A 22,474-nucleotide genomic window follows, 5' to 3' on the forward strand; every position below is an offset into this window, starting at 1 on the left:
TCAGTAGATGAATGGATAAAGAAGATGTGGTACATATACACAATGAATTATTATTCAGCCATAAGAAAACAAATCCTACCATTTGCAACCAGATGGATGGAGCTAGAGGACATTATGCTCAGTGAAATAAGCCAGGCAGAGAAAGACAAGTACCAAATGATTTCACTCATATGTGGAGTATAAGAACAAAGAAAAACTGAAGGAACAGAACAGCAGCAGACGCACAGAACCCAAGAATGGACTAACAGTTACCAAAGGGAAAGGGACTGGGGAGGATGGGTGGGAAGGGAGGGATAAGGGCAGGGAAAAAGAAAGGGGGCATTACGATTAGCATGTATAATGTGCGGGGGGCATAGGGAGAGATGTGCAACACAGAGAAGACAAGTAGTGATTCTTCAGCATCTTACTACGCTGATGGACAGTAACTATAATGGGGTTTGCAGGGGGGACTTGGTGAAGAGGGGAGCCTAGTAAACATAATGTTCTTCATGTAATTGTAGATTAATGATAACAACAACAACAAAAAGTAGGGCAATAGAATGTTTGTCTCATCTGGGAGCCCCACTGCTTAATGATTCAGCCTCTCTGGGTACAATATAGCCACTCCCTCCAGGGTTTCGCCACCTCCTCGTGGTATTAGCTCTAAGAGCCAGGTTCCCTCTCCTAACAGGTTCTCCCAGCCTCTATACCCTTCCTGTTTCTTGTTACCTCTCAATCTGAAGTTAGAATAGCCACATTGATTATGTGTGCAACACAGTCCCTGTTGTCAATTAATAGTACATAGCTGATTTCATTGAATTCTTCTCATTATATAATGAAAACTTTGGAATGGATGCACAAATATATTTTAATAAAAATGGCAATTCAGTGGTCTTGTCCTTAAACTGTCCTTAAACTTAAGCTTGAACTGAGATGAAACCTACAAATAAGTAATCAAGGGGAAGAATCTAACTGATAGGGCCAATTAGTATAATTCAAATGTAAGAAGCTTTTCCACAAAATATTACCTATGTCATAATTAAAAACTGAAATGCACCCAAATTCCTCCATTTAACTCAAATTTTGATTCTCTAAGGTAGCTATAAAAAGGCCGCAAGCATGAAAATAATTTCTCATTCTGGGGATCTTTGTTTCTCTAACCTCATCTGTTTGGAAGTAAAGTGTATAGAAGTGGCAAACCTCAGCCTCTGAAGAGGCCCAATACCTGACTCTACATGACTCAATAGTAGTTTCTTAGAGAAAGAATACAGGTGATAACAACCAGCATGTATCAAAAATAAAAATAAAGCAAATTCCTAATTTGTAAACACCCTCTATTTTCTATCTACTCTTTCTGGGCCACCGTTGTTCATGATTTGTACTTCTGAAGGAATCTGAGCTATGTAATGTATGCTCTGATACAACACACGTAGCAAACAGAAAACCTAGAAACATTTCTGCATGCAGTCCTGACATTCCTATAAGCAAGGCATTTCAACCGATGTTCACACAGTTAATATAAGGACACAAACTTTTGGAGGTAAAGGTGGAAAAAACAAAGAATCAGGTTTTAATCAGGGGCACTTTGTAAAATTGGATTAGGTGTCAAGAGGATTTGTGCTTTTCAGCAAACATCTCATGAACTTTTTTCTGCTCACTGATGGCCAAAATTCATGGAGCCAGTGACAAATCAACCACTAACATTCTGAAGCAAAATACCGTTGTTTCTAGATTGGACCAACTCAGCAGCCTTCCCCCGAACTCTTGGAATATCCAAAAGGTCTCATCTGGACTCACCTTGGCCTTATTATCCAACCATTTTTTGACTTACATTTCCCTCCCTGTCTGTGCATCAGCCAGATTGCCCTACTTTGAGTCATTTCTACATAACAGGTCTCTTCACCTGGAATGCCCTCCTCTCTTCATCACCTGGTTAATTCCTACCATTCTTTAGAAGCCAAATTCTCAGTGAAGCTTTTCCTGAACTCCCTTTACTAATCAACCCTCCCACCACCAAGCATACCTCGTCCCAGTCCACAGGATGTATACATTTGTATGGTTTATTAGATTATAAGCTTAATGTCTGCCCTCTCTACCCACTGAGTTAGCAGAAAGCAGGATTCAGTAATTGGCACACTATCACTTTGACAACTCTTGTTAGATGCATGTGATTAAACCTAAATTTTACCTAATAGTCCTTGAGCCAAGTTTACCAGTGAAACATTCATCAAAGTATCTTTGACTGGTATACAAATAAATATACTAAAGTATTTAACTGAGAAGGTTCGCTTAGTTTTAACTAAAGAACACTTGAATTTCATGATCACAGATGAACATGATTAATACAATATTCTACCCACTGTGCTTCCAGGCCCACAAATGCCACTAACATCACCTCTGAGGTACACTCGAGACATCTAACTGCACTGAGTTTACTCCTCTTTAATCTGTATTTTGGCTCAGTTTGGTCTTCCTCAAGGTGATGAAGTTTAAATATTAAAGACCTTCCTGGCAGCTGAGGGGAGGGAATGTGAGGTTCCTTGGCTCCTTTTCATGATGAAGAAGATGCCTACAGCTTCGGGCTCCTAGCAGCAGACCACGTTCCCAGCAGCAGTCAACTGATGATAGATTAGTCTGGATGGAGATTTCAGAAACACACTTTTACAGAAATTACTTCCACAGTCATAGTGATAATGGCATAGAAGTGAAACGTGTGATTCTATGAGGTCGAGTAATGAGGATAGAGAGGAAGCAAAGGGCTGTGTGATGGAAGCCTCCACAGCCCACTGGCCAATGGCTTTAGCATTTCCCTTAGCTTGACTACATGTCAGACACCGTATTCCAGACTGTAGGCCCATTCTTCCCTTTTCTTAGAGCATTTTCTTTATGAAACCTGCTGGTAAAACCTTGCAAAACCTCTTGCTGGTTCTACAGCACAGGAATGTCTTTCTTAAGGACCTAGAAGCCATCTGTTTGGAATGCAAGTATCGTGGGAGATAGTAATCTCGTCTCCCAGTTTCCGTGGGAGGAGAGCAACCTAACTTCCTGTGGACACCTTTGCTCCAAATTATAAAACTGTCTCATGTCATGAAAAGAAAGTTAATTTTTCTCTTGGGTAAGACCAGTTCATAAACACAGATGGCTTCTGAGCCCCACCGCCACCCTCTGTGTTCTGAAAAACTCTTACCTTTTGTTTCAATGGAGCTGCTTTAGGCTCCATTCTCGCCAGTCTCCCCTATTTTAATAACTCTGCATAAAGTCTTCCTTACCTGTTTAGCTTTGGTGTAATTTTTGCTTTGCCGTCATGTTCAGGAGCCCGGACTGTGCCTGAATGAGTTAAGAGGCCAGGGGAGGGCTCTGACTTGGGAGTCCCAGCCTGGAATCCTGACTCTATCACAGCTCCTTTGTAAACTCCTTCACCCCTCAGTCTCAGTTCCTCCACCTACAACTCATGAAGAGGCTCTGAATTCTTTCACTGATAATAAGAATGGGATAGGATGCAAGACATATTTAGTAGAACTAAAAAGACAGTAAAATCGGAAGGATCTGGTAATTGATTAGATATTAGGGATGAGGGGAAAAGGACTCAAGGGTAAATCCCAAGCTGTTTTAGTTTAGATTATCTGGGTTGATTTTAACGGTAATAAAGGCTGAACTGAAAATTCATGGGGAAAAGCAGATCAGCTGGAAATAAACTGGATTTGAGATATAGGCAGAATACGTACAGCTGGAGACATCCAGCAGGCTGTTGGTATTCAGCTTAGAAGTTTAAGGGAGAGGGGCTGGAGTAAGGGAGTGAGTCTCGACTAGACGCATCAGTGAGGGGAGATCGGTCAGGTGAGCTGGTTAAGTAAGAATAGCTCCCCTTTTCTCACACCCAATTCTAATCCTCCTGAATTTTGATATTTTTCTTATTTTCTTTGTGGGATCCATGTTCATGCTCTAGAATTGGCAAGAGAATTCAGTCTCTTGGACTTGGATCTTTCACACGCCAACTTATCTTTAGTTCTTTCCACTCCTGGCTATTTTAACCACCTCCAGATCAGACCTGGGGCGGTTGGTCTCTTGGCCCAATTATAAGGGGTAAAATAGCACAGACTTTGCTGAAAAAGAAGTAAAATACAATCACAATTACCTTACACGTGCATATTTTATTTTCACTATATTTCATATTTAGCCCTCTGAGGAGTGAAAAAGGAGAAAGTAGGTGAAAATGCAACTAGTGGACAATTTGAACAATAAATAGGAAGTTATTCAAATGGATGGTCAACACTGAACATCAGCCCTGATTAACTTCACTAGATAATTGCTCGATTCTCCCTGTTTTGTGTTAGTGCAGCCATGGAAGAAACGGACCTGTGACTGTGTTGTCCATTCTGCTGCATGATCCCTGACCTTTTGCATGCCTATGAGTCCTAATTGGTTTCACTAAATGTGGCCGTGCTGTTGTACCCCTGGCAGTGCTACCTCAGTCATGTGCATTCTGCAGCAGGCTCGTAACTGTGGGTTAATAAAAAGCAACATACTTAAAATTTGTTTCCTTGTTTTGCTTGGTAACTTTCCTTTCCTTTCCTTTCAAGAATCACAATTATTCAACTTAGACAAAACAACTCCTGTCCTTCTGTGGCCATCTAAATAGTCTATGAAAATATTTCAGCCTAAGTGTTTATTTCCAAGACTCTCCAAAGAAGGCTTTTCTAGCAATTATCAAAGAGTCAGACTCACTCACATTCCAGGGGTCTCTGTAGGCTATCTCTGCCCTTAGGAACAAATATTGTGCCCTACATTTTTTCCACCACCTCCCCCCAGAATAATACACCTTTTAATCCCATATTAACAGGCCAAAGGAATAGAAGTGTCTGTAATCAGGAAAATTGCAGTTTCTTTAAAAACAGATAGAAAAAGAAAATAACAGGTGGTCCGTTGCTGATCACCCAGCTGCTTCCTTCTCTTCTCATCAGGTCCTGCTTTCTTGGAGCCTGTGAGGGGTGAACCCCGAATATTAGGTACACACTCAGTCTTTCAGATCATTTGGACATTTTCTTTATATGATCCTGAATACACAGCTCTTTGGGAACATTAAATTTACTTTTGATTCTGTGTAGACATGCTTTGTAATGGAAAATTCCCAAGGCATGGAACTGGAAGACCCAGGTTTAAGATCATATTCTTTGATGTATTATGTGATTTGGAAACATTGTTTCACTACCCTGAACTTGACAGTTCATCCATGTTTCTTGACGCAATTCTCATTAGCTGCACGCTGCAAAAACTAAGCAACCTATGGCAAAATTCTTACTTTATAAGAGTAATATTTTCCTTAACACTCTTACTTTATAAGAGTTATTTTCCTTAATCTTTTACATATTTTAATTTTATACATAAAATTTTATACATAACATTATGCATACATGGCATATCTTAGCCTAAATCTTTCACAAGGGAGGATGTCTCTAACTGCTTCTATATAGGACACACTTAGTTCCACTCTGCTGAGAAGCAGGCTAATAAAAGGGATGGCTGCCGAATTGCTTTTTTTGTGTCTCTCCTCCAACAACATAAACTCCATGAAGGTGGGGACTTGTGTTGCTTTATGCACTGCAGTATGCTGGGCGCTTCACACAGTGCTTGGTGCTAAGTAGCTGTTTCTTGAAAGAATAAGAAAAGGGAATGTGCATGCAGATTTCTACTTAGTTTTATGATGGCTTAGAAAGGATTGTGTTCTTTCTGATTTTTCTGCTTACGGAGTGACTAATGGCCTTATTAACACATTGTTAGAAGAAACCCTGTCTTGACTGAGCATTTCAGGAGAAATTGAGGGCTTGTGTGTTTCTAGCAGACCTTAGAAAATGAGCTCAGAAGTCTGAATCAATAAGCAGATGGCCTGGGATATGTAACTGACTGTTCATTGATGTTAGCCCTTGCACTTCTAATTCTGGTTGGAGGGATAAGTTTCATTCCATCTCCAGTGGAAAAGAATCAAGCCATTCATTCACACAGTACCCTTCAAGAAGGCTGCTGTTTAAGCTTTGTTTAAAGCCTCCGTGTGATCCTTGTTTTCCTAGTTTTGTACTTGAAATCAGGATATAGCTACATTTGAGGCATGCATGTGAGAGTCTTTGCAAAGTCATAATGTAGACACCATGTACATAAAAGATAAAATTCTTTTCTCAGAGTAGGTCTTGAGGGGGGAAAAAGAGTCTTGTTCTCTTACTTGGCATATCTTAGCCTAAATCTTTCTTCACAAGGGAGGATGTCTCTAACTGCTTCTATATAGGACACACTCAGTTCCACTCTGCTGAGAAGCAGGCTAATAAAAGCGAAGGCTGCCGAATGCCTTCCCAGAGCTACAATTAACAAGAACTCCTAAACTTTGAGGCTTTTCTCTGCCCTTGTGGCTGTGCCACATAGAAGTTCTATGTCTGTTTGCAACTATGATTTACAGTAAGTGTTGGATTTACAAGATTTTTCTCCGAAGTATGTTCATAGCACTTTTGGACAATTTAGAAATAAGATAATAACTGTTTTAAGGTTCTAAGCAGCTGGCTTTTGAGGCTCTAATTCTCTTTATACAATTTCTCTAGCTGGATTTGCTCCCTATCCACCCTCAGTTCCCTTTTCTCAGTGGCACTGAATGAGGCACTAGCAGAAACCTGCTGGGCCAGTGGCTATATAATCCTGATAATGATGAAACATGTTCATCTTCTCAGCCTCAGTACAATTCTGTGCTCTGATTCCCCTAGAAAGGATGAAATGTGATTTCTAAGCACAAGTCAAGGTTTCTTGAATCTTGGCTATTTGGGAATCTATGAGGTATACAGTCTGAAATGCATATTTATATCATTTATTTTATTGTCTTTTTAGTGAGTAACCTTCTTAGGTTGCTGTGATATGTGGCATCATACTTGAGGTTAATAATAATTGCAGGTTAATTATAGTTGCATATAGATTAAGCTAACAATCTGTGTTCCAATTGCTTTATTTTCATTGCCTACATTAAGAAAGTAATACCTCTAGGAGAACAAGGACAGACCTAGAGGATATTATGCAAAGCAAAGGATTCTCACTCTTGTTTAATTTTATCTCAGAGGTAGCTACAGGTAAATGAATAAAAAGAGTATCGCTAAGCTTCCAACAGAGAGATTGGTCGCAGCTCTAGGCCTTGATTTCTTCTTCTGAAAGCAAAAGGATTGGGCAAAGATAGTTTTTTTTTTTTTTTTGAGAGGGCATCTCTCATATTTATTGATCAAATGGTTGTTAACAACAATAAAATTCTGTATAGGGGAGTCAATGCACAATCATTAATCAACCCCAAGCCTAATTCTCAACAGTCTCCAATCTTCTGAAGCATAACGAACAAGTTCTTACATGGTGAACAAATGCTTATGTAGTGAATAAGTTCTTACATGGTGAACAGTACAAGGGCAGTCATCACAGAAACTTTCGGTTTTGATCATGCATCATGAACTATAAACCATCAGGTCAAATATGAATATTCATTTGATTTTTATACTTGATTTATATGTGAATCCCACATTTCTCCCTTATTATTATTATTATTGTTATTATTTTTAATAAAATGCTGAAGTGGTAGGTAGATGCAAGATAAAGGTAGAAAACATAGTTTAGTGCTGTAAGAGGGCGAATGCAGATGATCAGGTCTGTGCCTGTAAACTAAGTGTTAATCCAAGCTAGACAAGGGCAACAAAACATCCACAGGTGCAGAAGATTTCTCTCAAAACAGGGGGGGTGAGGTTCTAAGCCTCACCTCCGTTAATCCCCAAATTCTCACCTGATGGCCCCCCTGCGACTGTGCCTGTCTTAGGTTGTTCCTCCCTTGAGGAATCTTACCCGTCTCTGGCTAACCAGTCATCTTCCTGGGCCATACAGGGAAATGTTAAGTTGGTAAGTGAGAGAGAGGCAATATTGTTTGAAAAGGTTAGCTTTTTACTTCTTTGCAGATTTATCCCCTGTGGCTTTGAGAAAAGATAGTTTTATGAACTAAATTTAAAAACTATGTGAGTGAAACCTCAATACTTGAGATTAAATTGGATGAGAAAATACAGATGAATACTTTGCTAATGCAGAATGGTACCTGGAAAATGAACTTGTGAGTAGAAATATAATTTATACAAAAAGGAGGAATGTTGCTATACTGTTTTTAAAAACAATTTTTCTCAGGTGTGTTAAATAATAACCTTCCTTTGTAAATGGACAATTGGTTTAAAAACAGTTTACCTATAAATTGTGCAAGGATATGATTTAGCTAGTAATATTGATTATTCCAATTTCTTAAGTGCTGCCCAAATTAAAACTTAATTATTTTTGATAAAAATTTTTCCTCAAATATAAAAGATTAGAGGAATACTATAAAATCTCCCTAATATTCTTTGCAAGTTGAGAATGTCTTACATGTTGCTTTGACCCACATACTTTTTTTCATGAAATGGGAAATGCAGATATATTTTTTTCTTGCAAACTCAATGTCTTTAAGCATAAGACTTCATATGATGATCTGCACTTTGGCTGTATTTTTATTCATTCATTCATTTACTTTTTTAGTTGAATGAACTTAATGAGAAAAGAGAAAGTAGATGTTTGATTCTTTCCTCCATTTGTGCATCTCATTCTAAACCTGATCATTTTTAAGCTGCTTTTTTTTAACTGAACTGGAGTGAAGAGTCATAGTAAAATTGGTCATGCTACCTGTCTTTCTAACATATTGGATTCTTCTCAGCTTCCATTAGGGTAAAATGCTTTGTGAGGAAAGCAATTTAGATCTGGCAGGGAGGAAGCGTGAATCCTATTTGCATTCTATATGTGAGTCACTTAATAAGATTTTTTTTTCAAAATTAAATCTACAAACATAATGACAAAGTATTGTTATAATGAATTTATAACACAAAAATTTAAGTTCTCATGTGATTATCAATACATTTACATATTGTGTTTTCTCTGCCTGGGCATTTTAATATATGGTGTAGAGGTAAACTTCCTCTAAAATATGCCTGTTTTCCAAGCAAGATATTGTGTGCTCTATGTATCTACATATGAAAACCATGTTTTCCAAGCTGAAAATCAAGACACCTTCTCTACCAAGTATTTGTTTTTGAAGTACAGTTCAGCAAATGAATTGAAAGCCAGTCGATCTTGACCAATGTAAGTCACTTCAGCTAAGGATTAACCTTCATAAGAAAATGATTTTATTTGACTTCTAAGGAATGACATATGATAATTATTACTACTGTTGTTATTGTTTTTGTTGCAGCTTGCTTTTATTGTGTGAAATGTCTGAGTAACTCAATAGCTTTAGGTCATTTAATTATCTACTTCCTTTTCCGTCCAACTGCTTCTAATTCTTTATGAAAAGCTTTTTGGGAGACAGGTCAGTTCTTCCTAATTTGGTCTTCTCTCCTCAAAAACATTATCAGATTTGCCTTGTTCTACCCACATTTTTCTCAGTCTTGAAACCCATTGGTACTATTTTTATTTCTGTGTCCTTCTCAACACCACCAGATAACTGTTAAAGTCTTATGAGTTTTAATTCCAGTAAGAAAGCAAGGTTATGTATCAATGTTTTTGCTGAAAATGACTAACATTGTAAGAAAACATTTTTAAATTTACTAAAAGAAGTCAAGAGTTGATAAGACAATAAGAATTACTAGCTAAATATCAGCAGATCATCAAAGATAAATAAAAAATTTTAAAGCAGCAGAAAAAAGACATATAACTTTAAAAACTAACCATTAGATTGGCAGCTGACTTAACAGAAGCACAATGGAATTCCAAAGATAATGATGTGATATTTTCAATGTATAAAGGAAAATAATTGGCAAGTTAGAATTCTAAACTCAATGAAATATCTTGTAAGAATAAAGATATTTTCTTACAGACAAAACCTGGATTGTTACTACTCACTAAATAAAATTATAAAGGATTTTAACTTTAACAGCAGTTACGTTAAAAGTAAATGGACTATGCTCCAAATGAAAAACAAAGATGTCATTGGAATTTGAAAAATCAAAGAAACTAAGACATATTTAAAACAGAAAATACTGAAAAAGATGCAAAAAGATATATGATGCAATAGCTAACCTAAGAAAGCAGATGTATCTTTATCATTATCAGACAAAACAAAATGTAAAGCAAAGAACATTGTCAGAAGTTAAATATGTCACTGAATAATGGAAAAGGATGAATAACCAACAAGATATGCCATTTTCACTTTGGGTTCACATAATAAAATAGCCACAGAAATAAAACAGAAAAAAGAACGTACAAATAAAAAGAAATTATCCACAAATGTCAGTGTACACTTAGAATATCTGAATATCACAACTAACTTAATGTACATAAATAGAATACTGCAATGAAATTACTACAGTAGAATATTACAGAAATTGGCCATATGCTGGATTGTAAAGTGATTCTTAACATCCAGACCATTTTTATCTGAGTAAAATGCAATTTAACTAGAAGTCAGTAATGAAAAGATAAATTAAAATTTTCTATATAAATAGAAATGAACAAAAATTATACTGAAAAAGAGAAAGATGTTTAAAGAAAAAATATGCCACAAAACTTGTGTAATGCAGGTAAAGCTGTTATAAGACAAAAATTCATAGCCTTAAAGGCATACATTTAACAAAGAAAAGTGTAAAGATGATAGTAAGCATCTATCTCCTGAGATTTCAAAAAGAACAACAAAATGACCACAAAAAAAGTAAGTAATTATAAGACCAGAAATTAATACAATAGTAAGTAAACAGAGATTAAAAAGGAATGACAAAGGCAAATCAAATTGGCAAATCCTTGGTGTACTACATTTAAAAGTGGGATGGGTATGAAATACAAAAACATAATCTTTTTGGAGGAACTTCTGAGTGGATTTTTATAGGAGTAAGAAAAAGTGAGCATCATGACAGATACTAGACAAAATTATAATACTATTATAAAGCATTATGTCAATACATAAATATAGACAAGATTTAATGGGCAATTTTGAATAAAAATGTAATCTATCAAAGTAACTCAAAAAGAAATAGAAGCCAAGACAAACATTAAAGGTACAGATTCTCTGGTCAAAACCCTTCAAACAGGGAATCTCTACCCTAAGATAGTTTTGATGGAGAACATTTAATAATAGATAATTTCCATAGTATGCAAACTTCCAGCAAATAGAAAAAGAAGAATACCTTAAATTTACTTGGAGGTTGGCATAGCCTTGATACCAACTGAACAAGGGAAGAAAGGAACTAAAATCAATCTCATTTGTGATCACAGAGGAAAACATTTCCCAATGCAAAATTAGCAAGTTAAGGCCCACAGCATACAAAAAGGGTAATACATCATTTTTCTAATATTAAATCAATCTTGGAATTCCTAAAATCAACTCATTTTGGTAACAATATCAATTAACACTCTAGAGGAGAAAAACAATATGCTTATGTCACTAAATGTAAAAAGACCTTTGATAAAATGCAGTATCCTTTTATAATTAATAAAATAAAATAAATATTTGAAAAATACCAATATACAAGAACTTCCTTATTTATAAAAACTTACAGCAAGCATAATACATAGTTGCATAACTAAGAGTTTTTGCATGACTTGATTCAACATTTTACTGAAGCTCCAAGCCAATGCAGTAAGGCAATAATGAGAAACTAAAAGTAAGCGGCATGAAAAAGAGGAAACCAAACTTTAAGCATTTGCAGCTTATTTGATCGGTATACATTGAAATCCAAAAGAATCGGCAAATTATTAGAGTCAATATATGAGTTTAGCATGTTTGCTGGATATAAATCAAAGCACACATAAAGTACATTCTTCGTATGAGCTATAAACAAAAAGCAAAATTAGAGAAAGGAAATCACTTATATGCTATCAAATATGAGTTTTCTAGGACTAAATCTAAGGAATGCGTGCAAGATCTTTTAGGAGAAAATCATAATCCTTAGTAGATAACATAGACTGGAGATCTTCTTATGTGACCACAGATGTTCTCTCATTCACACCTGGTGCTATGTATTATCCCATGACTCCACACAAGGTATTTCCTGCTTTGATACTATGATATTTTCATGCCTAAATTCTTCTCTGGCATCTTTATCCATGCAGTAAAGTTTTCTTGAATTCTAATTATGTGCCAGTAACTACCAGCAATGGAGACAAAAACAATGTCACTTTATTCTCTTCTTTACCTTTTACTCCTATTAATAGATAGATGAAAAATAGGTAGGTAGGTAGATAGATAGATAGATAGATAGATAGATAGATAGATAGATAGATAGATAGATAGATAGGTAGATAGATAGATAGATAGATAGATAGATAGATAGATAGATAGATAGATAGATAGATAGATAGATAGATAGATAGATATTATTGGGTTGTTCACAGTTTTACAAACTTCATAGCCTTTAAGATTTGAGGTAATAAGCTATTGATTTGCCTTGAAAAAAGGATTTGAGCATGCCTACAGGTAAGCATTGTGTAGAAAAAATCAGAAGGCATTCAAAAAAGCTAGAACAAATGTCCACAAAAATCTGTTGCCCTGCTATTCTCTTACTATTAATTTTAATGTTAAAATATTAAGCTTGAGAAGGACAAACTGTGCTTCTCGCCAAGAAATATCCATAAGCTAAGTTGGAAATCTCTGAAATTCTTATCTTCAAGATGTCAGTGACCTTTTGCTGCATCAAAGATGTGAAGCCCAATCACAGACACAAATCCAGCGTATTGCCCAAGACAGATACTACCTGAAAATAGGCAGTCAGTCTTTGAACCCTTTCCTGAGGTTTGTTTTTTTATTGTTACAACTGCATCATCTAACTACCTTGTTCTTGTTACATGCAGCTTTTTGTGACTGTGTCTTTCTTGGTGAATGACACTAAAACTTCTGTTTCTTTTTCTTCCCCACCCTTCTCCTTACCTGCTTCCTCTCCAAATCTGCTGATGTTTGTAACTACTTTACTGTGGGTGTGGTCCCTCCATCAGCCATGTGGGTAGTTGAACCAAACTCACCTACCTGCCTCTCTGCTGCCTTGTCCACCAGGAGAGACTCCCAGGAATCCAGGTTGGTTGTGGGGTGTGGGATTCTGGGGATTATACAGCCATGCCATGACCTGGGCCTCCTCTTTTCTGCCAGCCCTCTGTGGGCCCCCTGGGTGTCAGCTCTCCAGCTTTAACCCTGACCTGGCAGGCTTCCTGGCTTATGGTGCCCCTTTTACTAAACTGCAAACCATGTTATGCACCTGGCCTCTTTTTTACCATCAAGTTTTATCCCCTCTGTGTCCTGTCTGTTCAAGATCCCGTTACCCTCTTCTCATTTAAGTGACTCTAAGACACTAGTAGGGATTCCAGCCTCAGGGGGCAGAACGTTTTAGTTAGGCAGAGCTTTCCTCATCCCTGAGATCAAAAAGGAGGATTTTTTTTATTCCACCTTCACGGAGGCCTAGGCCTGGTAGTGCGTTTGGTGATGCTCCTCGGTGACTCGAGTCCCCCTCTTCCCTCAACAGGAGTCGCCACCTAACTGGTGCAGCAGCCCGAGACCTCTCCTCGTGCTCACCCTCACCCCTTGTCTGCATTGCTATTCTCTGGGCCCCATGGCACCCATAAACTGGGGGCACCCCAAAGACAAACAATTCTTCAGAAAGTTAGCATGTGACAAAAGCAAGTGGTACAATGTGATGACAGCAGGGCATCTGGGAAAGAGCACAGACTGGGGTCAGGTCCACCTGGGTTTGGAGCCCAAATTAAATTACTTAATTAATGGTGTAACTGAGCAGATGCCAAACCTCTATCTCAGTCTCCATATGCATATATTAGGCTAAAAGCACCTTCCAATCTGTGATGCTGTGAGGATATGAAGAGACAGATGGAAAGGTCATGTCATAATGACTGAGGCGAATTTAAAAAAATCAATAAATATAAGAGCAAATGTAACTCACAGCATAATAATACAATTCTAAATATCTGAAGTGAAAAATACATCAGGGATGTTTGTTATCTGGAGGTCACATAATCAAATATTTTCCAGGCCAACACTTGTAATGAAAATGATTGCGACAGGCTCACAGCACATACTGAATCTAAGGGGGCCCCAAGTTCACCAATTACTGTGCAGTGTAGCTTGATTTATCAATGTTTCAAGAGAAGTAAAAAGCTTAGGCACTATTCTTTTTCCAGTGTTCAGGTGTTCACAAGTAATTCAAAATGTTTTAATGCTGTGCAGGTCGATATGGTTCCCAGTTTGTGAGCTCCATTTATACTCTCATTGCTAAATGTTACTGATGTGAAACTACTTCTGTTTAAAATTTATTCTATTTCAACTTACAACTTTTTGACATTTAACACGTTGTACTTTTGAAAGTCATAACATGGCTGCCTTGATCGAAGTAAGATCTGATTATCCAGAATCAGTGAAGAACCCCACAGAATTCTCCAGGTTAATTTCATTTTGTCAGTTACCTGCATAGACAACTATGAAGTCATTCAACATCCTCAAACCTCAGAGAGATATGGAAAGCAAGGTGTCAGCTCCTAGACGGTTATCTGTGATAAAGGATTCTTCTCTGGCAGCACTAAAGCTTTGCCATGGTGTTAGTTTACCTTTGGTTTAAGACAGCTGGTTTCGTTGGTTTTATTACTTCTACCAGTCAATAGCAATCAATCTAGGAGAACTCATCACTAAAGCAGTCATATGTTAACATCGCAAATTTGGTTTTGAAGGAAAAGGTTATTTAATAATAAGGGAAATTCCTCCTGACTGTAATTACAATAGACTTTTACACCTCCAATGTTTTCATAAGCACTAGGTTTCCAACAGAGATCACACATTTAAAAATAAAGATCTCTTTTGAGTCATACACATACACACTATATATATATATATATATATATATATACACACACACACACATATATGTATATATATATATGCTCAATGTAGAGAATTTAGAAAATGTAAAAAAGAACAAGAAAGAAAATGTCACAAGTCCATTTGCCTAAAGATAACTGCTGTTAACATTTTCGTATATTCCTATGATTTATGTTTTATTAGCTTATTGATGAAACAAACATTTGCCGAGATCCTACAGTATACCAGGCATTATTCTTGGACTTGGAATGCATCACAAAAAGTCAACAAAAATCCCCACCTTTGTGGAGTTTAAAACCTGTGGGGATGGGGGCCAGGGAGGAGAGATACATAATAAATGATAAACTTAGGACCAAGTACATTCTGTGGAATGTTGGAAGATGATACTTATGCTGAGAAACATAAAGCAGGGCAGGAGAGGTTGGCAAGCCAGGGGTAGAGACGCTCGGGGGGTAACTGCAAATAGTATGCTCAGGGAAAGCCACCCTGAGAAGGAGCATTTGAGAAAGACCTTTGAGAGGTGACGCAGTGATGTGTGCAGGTTTCCTGGTGAGGAACATTCCCGGCCGAGGGAAGAGCCAGTCAAGGCCCAAGACGACTGTGCCTGTCCTGTTCCAGGAGAAACAAGGAGGCCAGTGTGGCCAGAGTGCAGGGAGGGAGAGTGCAGAGGGGACAGGGTCCCAGAGGATAGGGAGTCCAGGCATGTCACACCTTGCACTCCACGGCAATGACTTTTACTCAAAGTGAAATGCAGGGCTACTGTAAGGTTTTAAGCACAGAAGTGACCTGATCAGTCTTATATTTTAAAGGCATGCTACCTATAATAGTTATACAGTATAACACTTTGTATTCAACTGTGTTCATTTAATAGGGGAGCATATTCCCATCTCCCCTCTTTGGGAGGAGAGCTATCATCTTAATGTCTACCTATTAACTCCACCGCCTATTGGTGAATACGTTATTTCTTTTCTTTTTTTCTATTAATAACATTGACTGAGTATCTCAGAACATACTTTATTTTGGTGTCTGTCCCCTAGAATCAATTCCCATAAGGGCATTACTGGGTAACAGGCATGCATGAGTGAGAGTACTGAAAAGCATGTCCATATTGTTTTTCATAAAAAGTCATGTAAATTTATGTTCCCAAAAACAATATGTAAAAGTATCACTTGTTATTTTAATTGACAGAATAATGTATCAGATTTCCTAATGTCAGAGATCAACAAAATTCATTCACTTGCTTATTTATTAGCAGATTTTTAAACATCTATGCTCTACACAATCACTAGACACATTAAAAGGACACATGCCAATATTCTTCAAACACATTTTTTCTTCTTTTACTTCCCTTCACTTCATTATGCTATTTTCATAACTGACTTTAAATGTAAATGACCAGCAATGCATGGTTCAATCCAGGTTCCCACCCCTCCAGTGACAATTCTTTACTCAGTTCCAGAATGTGATGTTTGTAATAACCGACACAGGGGTTCCACGGAAGCCTGACTCCCAGAGTCTCTGGAAGAAAGGATTTGCCAAGCAAATTAAGAAGGCAAACAGAAACACACAGGACAAATACATAAAATACCTTAAAAATCATTCTTAGGTATTTATTAATCACTTTTTTCAATTAAAGTAATATTTTAACAATACAACAACTACTTTTCACTAGAACTACTTTCAATTCCCAACAGTGTCAGATAAGTCTTTTATAAGCGTTGGGCCTTGGCTTCTATTATTTCGACATTTTCACCATGTTGAGAGAGAAAAAGCATGTGCCTGAACAGGCCTCATCTTTGTACTATTTCAGACAACTAGAATGAATTCTGTGTCTTCTTGGATTTAAAAAAGCTTTAATTATTCTTTGATTTCAAATCTCATGATAATAGTCAAGAGTCAGCCTAAGTATGGAAATCTTTATTGTATGTATTACAGGGTCTGAGAAGAGAAAACAGACATATTACTATAGCAAGTATTTATGCATTTATTCAAAAGTTTTGCATATGTTACATTTAATATCAAAATGTTGGAAAATCTAACAAGGAGGCTTTGATGAGTAAACAAATGTACAGAGTTTACTGTGACAGGATCCCTCAACTTAATAGTGAGTGAGTGTTTACCCTTTGCCAGCACTATGCTGCAGCTTTACAGGAATAACCCATTTAAGCACAGAATGGTACCATGACAAAGCATCTATTACAATTGGCATTTTACAGATGAGGAAACTAAGGTTTAGGAAGATTTGAGTAATGTGTCCAATGTCATCCAACTAGTAAGGGCAGAGTGGAAACTTGAACTTTGGTTTATCTGGTGCCAAAGCGCTGGGATTTGGCTACTTTAGGACTCACTTAGATGTCATGGCCACAGAAGCAAAGCATTGGAAGGAATATTATAAGTCACAGTAGAAGACAACACTCTGAGAGTCAGGTCAATTGTGAGATAGGTTATTTGCCAGTAATATAACCTTGGATTGTATGTTAACCAGCAATTTTTGATTTCTAATCTGTAAAAGGGTATCATTAAATGACACAGAGTACTTAGCACTGGCTAAGCATTCAGTGATAGCAATTTTTGTTAAAAGTAACAGAGAGAAGGTTTTATAACAGAGTGAGGCACATGGGTGAGGGTTTGGTGGAAGAACACAAATACAAACAGGAAGAACACAAGATGGTTACTGTAACATATTCTGAATGTATCTGAACTAAAGTCTAAATGCAGCAAAATGCAGTGATATACATAATATGCTTTGACGACCCAAACATACACCTAAAACATTTTTATAAGTAAAGTACTTGGAGATAAATTTAACTATTGAAACTGTACATATAACAGTGGTTTCTAAATCAAGGTTTGGATAGTTGTTTCCTCTGATACGTTTGTTAAAATCATGCAGAATTAATGAGGACTTCGTAGGTCTTTCAGCCACTGATGAGCTGGTGACATTTAATTTGCATAGATGACGTGATGAGAAAATCATGCTCTGATATCTTCACCTTAGAAAAGAAAAGCATGAGTATAGAAGAAAAAAAGAGTGAACTTCTTACATACGAGGTAAAAACCAGAGAAGGAGAAGGAGCAGAACAGCACACGAATTCACAGTGTAAAAGAAATTGAAAATGGAAGACTTTGTTTGAGCTCCTGGAGCAGGGAGAGAGACATCCATGTAGAACTGAGCTCAGCTCCAGATACAACAGGGACAAATGAGGTTTGTGGCCAGTGGGCCGAGTGAGGGGCTCTGTGGATGGCAAACTACCAAGCAGAGACATCAGGGGTAGGGGATCCTTGCTGAAAGTCCTAATAGGGTTCTTGCTCAAGGCAGACCTAGACATCAAGGATGAGGAACTTGACCAGATATCAAGGGTGGGGAAATTCTCCCTAGACTGACTCAGCAGGGATTCTTTGCTAAAACTGGGCTCAGCAGTCCAAGAGTGGGGGTGCAGGCCAAGGTCAAGTTCTAACTGAAAAGAAGGCTCAGAGGAGCTTGACTGTAGTTTGGTCAGGGAGAGAGTTTTTGTGGATTGGTCAGAAGAGGAAAGTAAGAAAAACTAACACATCACATGATTTTTTTAAAACCAAACCAGTTTTTTAAACACGAACCTAAAGCCCTGAGCTTCATGTAGCAAGCTGATCCCTTTGGCTGAGGGTAAAATAAGGACATTCACTTGAGCACACTTTCATTTTGAACCACACAGAGGTGTATTTTAAAATCCTCTAAATTCTTAGTTGTAGCATGTCATTAAATTGATTTTAATGAGAGCATCTCAATTCCTTGCTAAAGATCTCTTCTGATAGATGTGAGCTTTTTTTTTTTACCCCCTAGAGTTGAGATGAAAGGATTTAGGATAAAGTTCGGAGTAAATATCTTTAATAGGATAGAGACAATCAAAGGAATGGTAATTACTACATTTACTGAAAGCATTTTGTGAGGGGGAGGAGAAATGAGCAAATCTTATCTTTTAGCATCTAAAATGGTTTAACTTTTCACTGTGTTTACTTGACATTTTAGCAACAATGGCAGCAGGATTTCTTTTCATTAGAACTATCCTGGGAAATTCTTTAAATTATCTGCTCAGATGTGGCTGATCTCATCAATGTCACCCCTGCAGAAAATTTAACTTTAAATTCAAGTACTCTCCTGTGAGTAATCTTGTGAGGTCAACGAGGATACTCAGAAAGATAAGAACAGACAACATGAAGAAATACTAACTGAGCAGCCACCACTGCCAGGTCCTAAAGGGTCCCTGATCTTTTAGCACTTATAGCCTAAATGCGGAGACAGACAAATAAGACAAATTACATGCTTTTGAGAAGTGCTGTAACAGGACATGGTCCTGGGTGCTATCCGAACACACGAGAGTGTCAATGTCACTATTAGGGTTGGGTGGGAGTATGGGGTTGGCAGGGAAGGGTATGAATGTTTGTGTCTGACAGGGCACTGCAGGCTTGTGGGAAGGAGTAGTGGTGCCCTTGGTAGAGGGAGGGGACGAGGAAGGTGTGAGAGGCGATATATAAGTGGAGCCCCAAGGATGGGGTAGGAATAATCCAGGAAGGCGGAGGGGGCCCAGAAAGGGTGTTCCCAAATGTAACATCCTGTGCAAAGACTCAAGGACAAATGAAAAAGTGTATTTAATTCAATATGCCGGATAAGTGCTTCTCAAACTTTAATGGGCATATGAATCATTTAATGGGCACATGAATCACGCAGATTCTGATTCGGTAATGCTGGGGGGGTTGATCTAACACACTTCCTGGGTATCTAACACGCTTCCAGGTGAAATCATACCAGTTCACAGACCCAACTTTGAACAGCAACATAGAAACAATTTGATTTCCAGTAACTGGACACTCTCTCTCTCTGGGGAAATAAGGAAATGTTCCCCAAGACATTTTCACTCCCGTGGATGACCTACTTTTTCACACTGAATGAATCATTAATGATCGCAGAGTGGTGGCAACTCATACCTTCTTTATATGTGATATTTCTCTGTAAAGGAGCCTCCTTCTCTTCCCATAATATTTTTTAAGTCACTACTTCATATTCTGCTTTGGAACCTTCTTTTCTGCCTTGATCTACACCCTCATTGAAACACATTTAGCAGTTTCTGCATGAAGCCAGACTGAAAGGATGTTCTTAATAAATATTGTCAACACTTGTCAAAATCAGAGGAAAATGTCCCAGAAAAGAACTTGCAGCCTTACCCATTAGCAGCAAGTTATTAGGCTGTACTGTATCTTGACAGCAGTTCTTCTAATGTAAATTTTAATTTCTAATGTAAAAAGTAAATTAACTCATTTTAATAAATGCATGTGTTTCATGGTGCTTCTGTCCGTGCCTTGTCCCATGACAGCCAATGTTCTGCTTCTCGAGAGACCAAGACAGCATCTTTGCAAATACTCTTAAAATCCCGTCTCCAACCCAAAAGCATGGGAACAGATTGGGCTGTGGTATAAAGTCACCTAACATAAATTCATACCCATGTCACATGGTTTAGAAGATAAAGCTCTCTACATATAGTTATGGGTATTAGGCATCATTAAACTAATATATAATGTGTATCCAGAGATCAGGAGATGATGCATTCACTTCGAATATTGGCGCAATGTGGTTGCATCCCACTTGTTTTCAAGTAATGCCCTGATTTTAGTCCCACTATGCGACACTACAGCCTCAATTAATTCTCACAACAATAACAGATATATATGCATATTAATATATATAATTTATTTTAATTAATGTTATAAGGTTTAACATTAGAACAAATAGAGTGAACTTTGCAAACATTTAAAAATTCTTTTCTTCACCTTTCACTAGATATAGTTCACTTGACTAGCTCAGCAGTTCTTGAACTTTTTTGTGCATAAAAACTAAAACAGTTCCTTGTCTCCTTGCTGTCATATATAAAGTGCTTTGTGGGAAAACAAGGAATTTCCATGGGTTATCTTTTACTTTTTTTATGTTTCCATTGCCCCCTGATTTGGGACCTAACCAACTCTCCCCAAGTTAGATGGGAATCCTCTCTAGAGCAATCAGAGATTGCTGAAGCTGCATTTCTACTCTATTTTATATCAGGTCTGTCTCAACCTTATTTGTCAGCCTTCCTACTTCCCACTCCTAGGATTGCTAACCCTGTAAAGAGACATGCGAGATGTCCTAACATGAGACAGAAGTCTTGGAATGGCCTGGATGCAAGTGATCCACTAGCTCGCTGGAGGTGCCTGAAGGACATGGTAGCAGCAGGACATGTAGCAGTGTGGGCTGTTCAGCCTGTCCCCCTGTGCACCTGCACACCTGAGCGCCTGCATACCCGAGTACCTGCACACCTGCACAGCTGCGTACCTGCTCACTGCACACCTGCACACCTACACACAGGGCCTCGGCTACCTCCTAGAAGGAATAACACATGATTTCCTTGACTCACTGCCGAGTTATTGCAGGGCGAAGTAAGCTTGGTTGGTGGTCTTCCACATGTGAATGATTTGGAACCTAACAATGATAACTATTTGGCATTTGGGTAAAAGCCAAGTGGGCTTACGGCCAATAAAGCCTCCAGATGAACATCTGCACTTGGGTTTGAGATCCTCTCACACTTACATGGCAGCTTGAACTGACAGGCCCCACGTTGTGAGAAATCTGTAAAACTAAGGCTCAAAGCCTAGCTCGCCATGATATTTTGCAAGTGACTTCTAGAGCTAGGAAGGACCATAGACTTTACCCCAAACATTCATTATAAATAAAGAGAGATCCAGAAAAGCTAGGCAGCTTAGTAGCTGGGAAGTTATAGCCGGATCTGGAGTCAATTACCTTCCTCCCTCCCTGTCTCTTTTCCTTCCCTTTTCTCCTTCCTTCCTTCCTTTCTTCCATAACCTTTTCCAGTTAAGCGAAGATAACATGAATGCTACCTTCTCGCTTAAGTTAGGCCCATTCTAGTTCTTAGGTGTCGATTACTCAGAAAGTATTACATGAAAATCTAAAACAAAACAGATTTTACTTGAATGACTCTATTTTAACTGAATCTACGATCTGTTGCATGGCACCATCAGTAGTCATTTAAAAAAGTGTCATTCACAGTAATTAGCAATGGAAATGCTAACATTCTACGTCCACACACTTTTGACTTATGATTAAATGTGATATAATCAAAATGAACTAATTTAGAACTTAGAACATATATTAGTTAGAAATACATTTTTTATTTAACTGATTGCTATTTGGTGATTCTTTTACAACACAGAGAAAAAGTCTATGTGTTGTTTGATGATTACATAAAGAATCATTAGATCATATTGCAAAAAAAGGTATTGTAATGAACTATACATGGTCTGTGCATTGAACAGGCAGGAAAAATACAATGTATAGATGAGATAACAGTATTTTTTTAATTCCAAATTTTCCTCTTTTTGGAAGAGAAGTATTTAAAAATCCTTAAGATTCAGAGGGCTGTTTATATTTAAATAGGCTCAATTAAGAATCTCCTGGTCATATCATGAAAAGCAGGTTTGGTAATAATTTCACAGTATATCACCCATTGAAGAATGTAGAAATAATTTTAAAGACATAGAAACTTAATATCACTTCAAATACTTAAATAACTTTAAAGATGTAGAAATAATGTA

General features: G+C 37.6%; 1 protein-coding gene across 8 annotated transcripts in view; it reads left to right on the forward strand.

Moving 5' to 3' along the window:
• SPHKAP (SPHK1 interactor, AKAP domain containing) overlaps positions 1–22,474 on the forward strand; it is a 127,253-nt gene that overhangs the window by 16,641 nt on the left and 88,138 nt on the right. For 3 of the 8 annotated variants that reach the window (XM_073218032.1, XM_073218035.1, XM_073218033.1), the window contains exon 2: positions 12,979–13,057. The exons of the other annotated variants lie outside the window; for them this stretch is intronic. In XM_073218032.1, coding sequence (XP_073074133.1) covers positions 12,981–13,057 — 77 coding nt within the window. In that variant the 5' untranslated portion in view covers positions 12,979–12,980. The remainder of the gene's footprint in view (positions 1–12,978; positions 13,058–22,474) is intronic. 8 annotated transcript variants of the gene reach the window in all.

The sequence above is a fragment of the Manis javanica genome, chromosome 12 (genome assembly GCF_040802235.1).
Source record: "Manis javanica isolate MJ-LG chromosome 12, MJ_LKY, whole genome shotgun sequence".
Classification (NCBI taxonomy): Eukaryota; Metazoa; Chordata; class Mammalia; order Pholidota; family Manidae; genus Manis; species Manis javanica.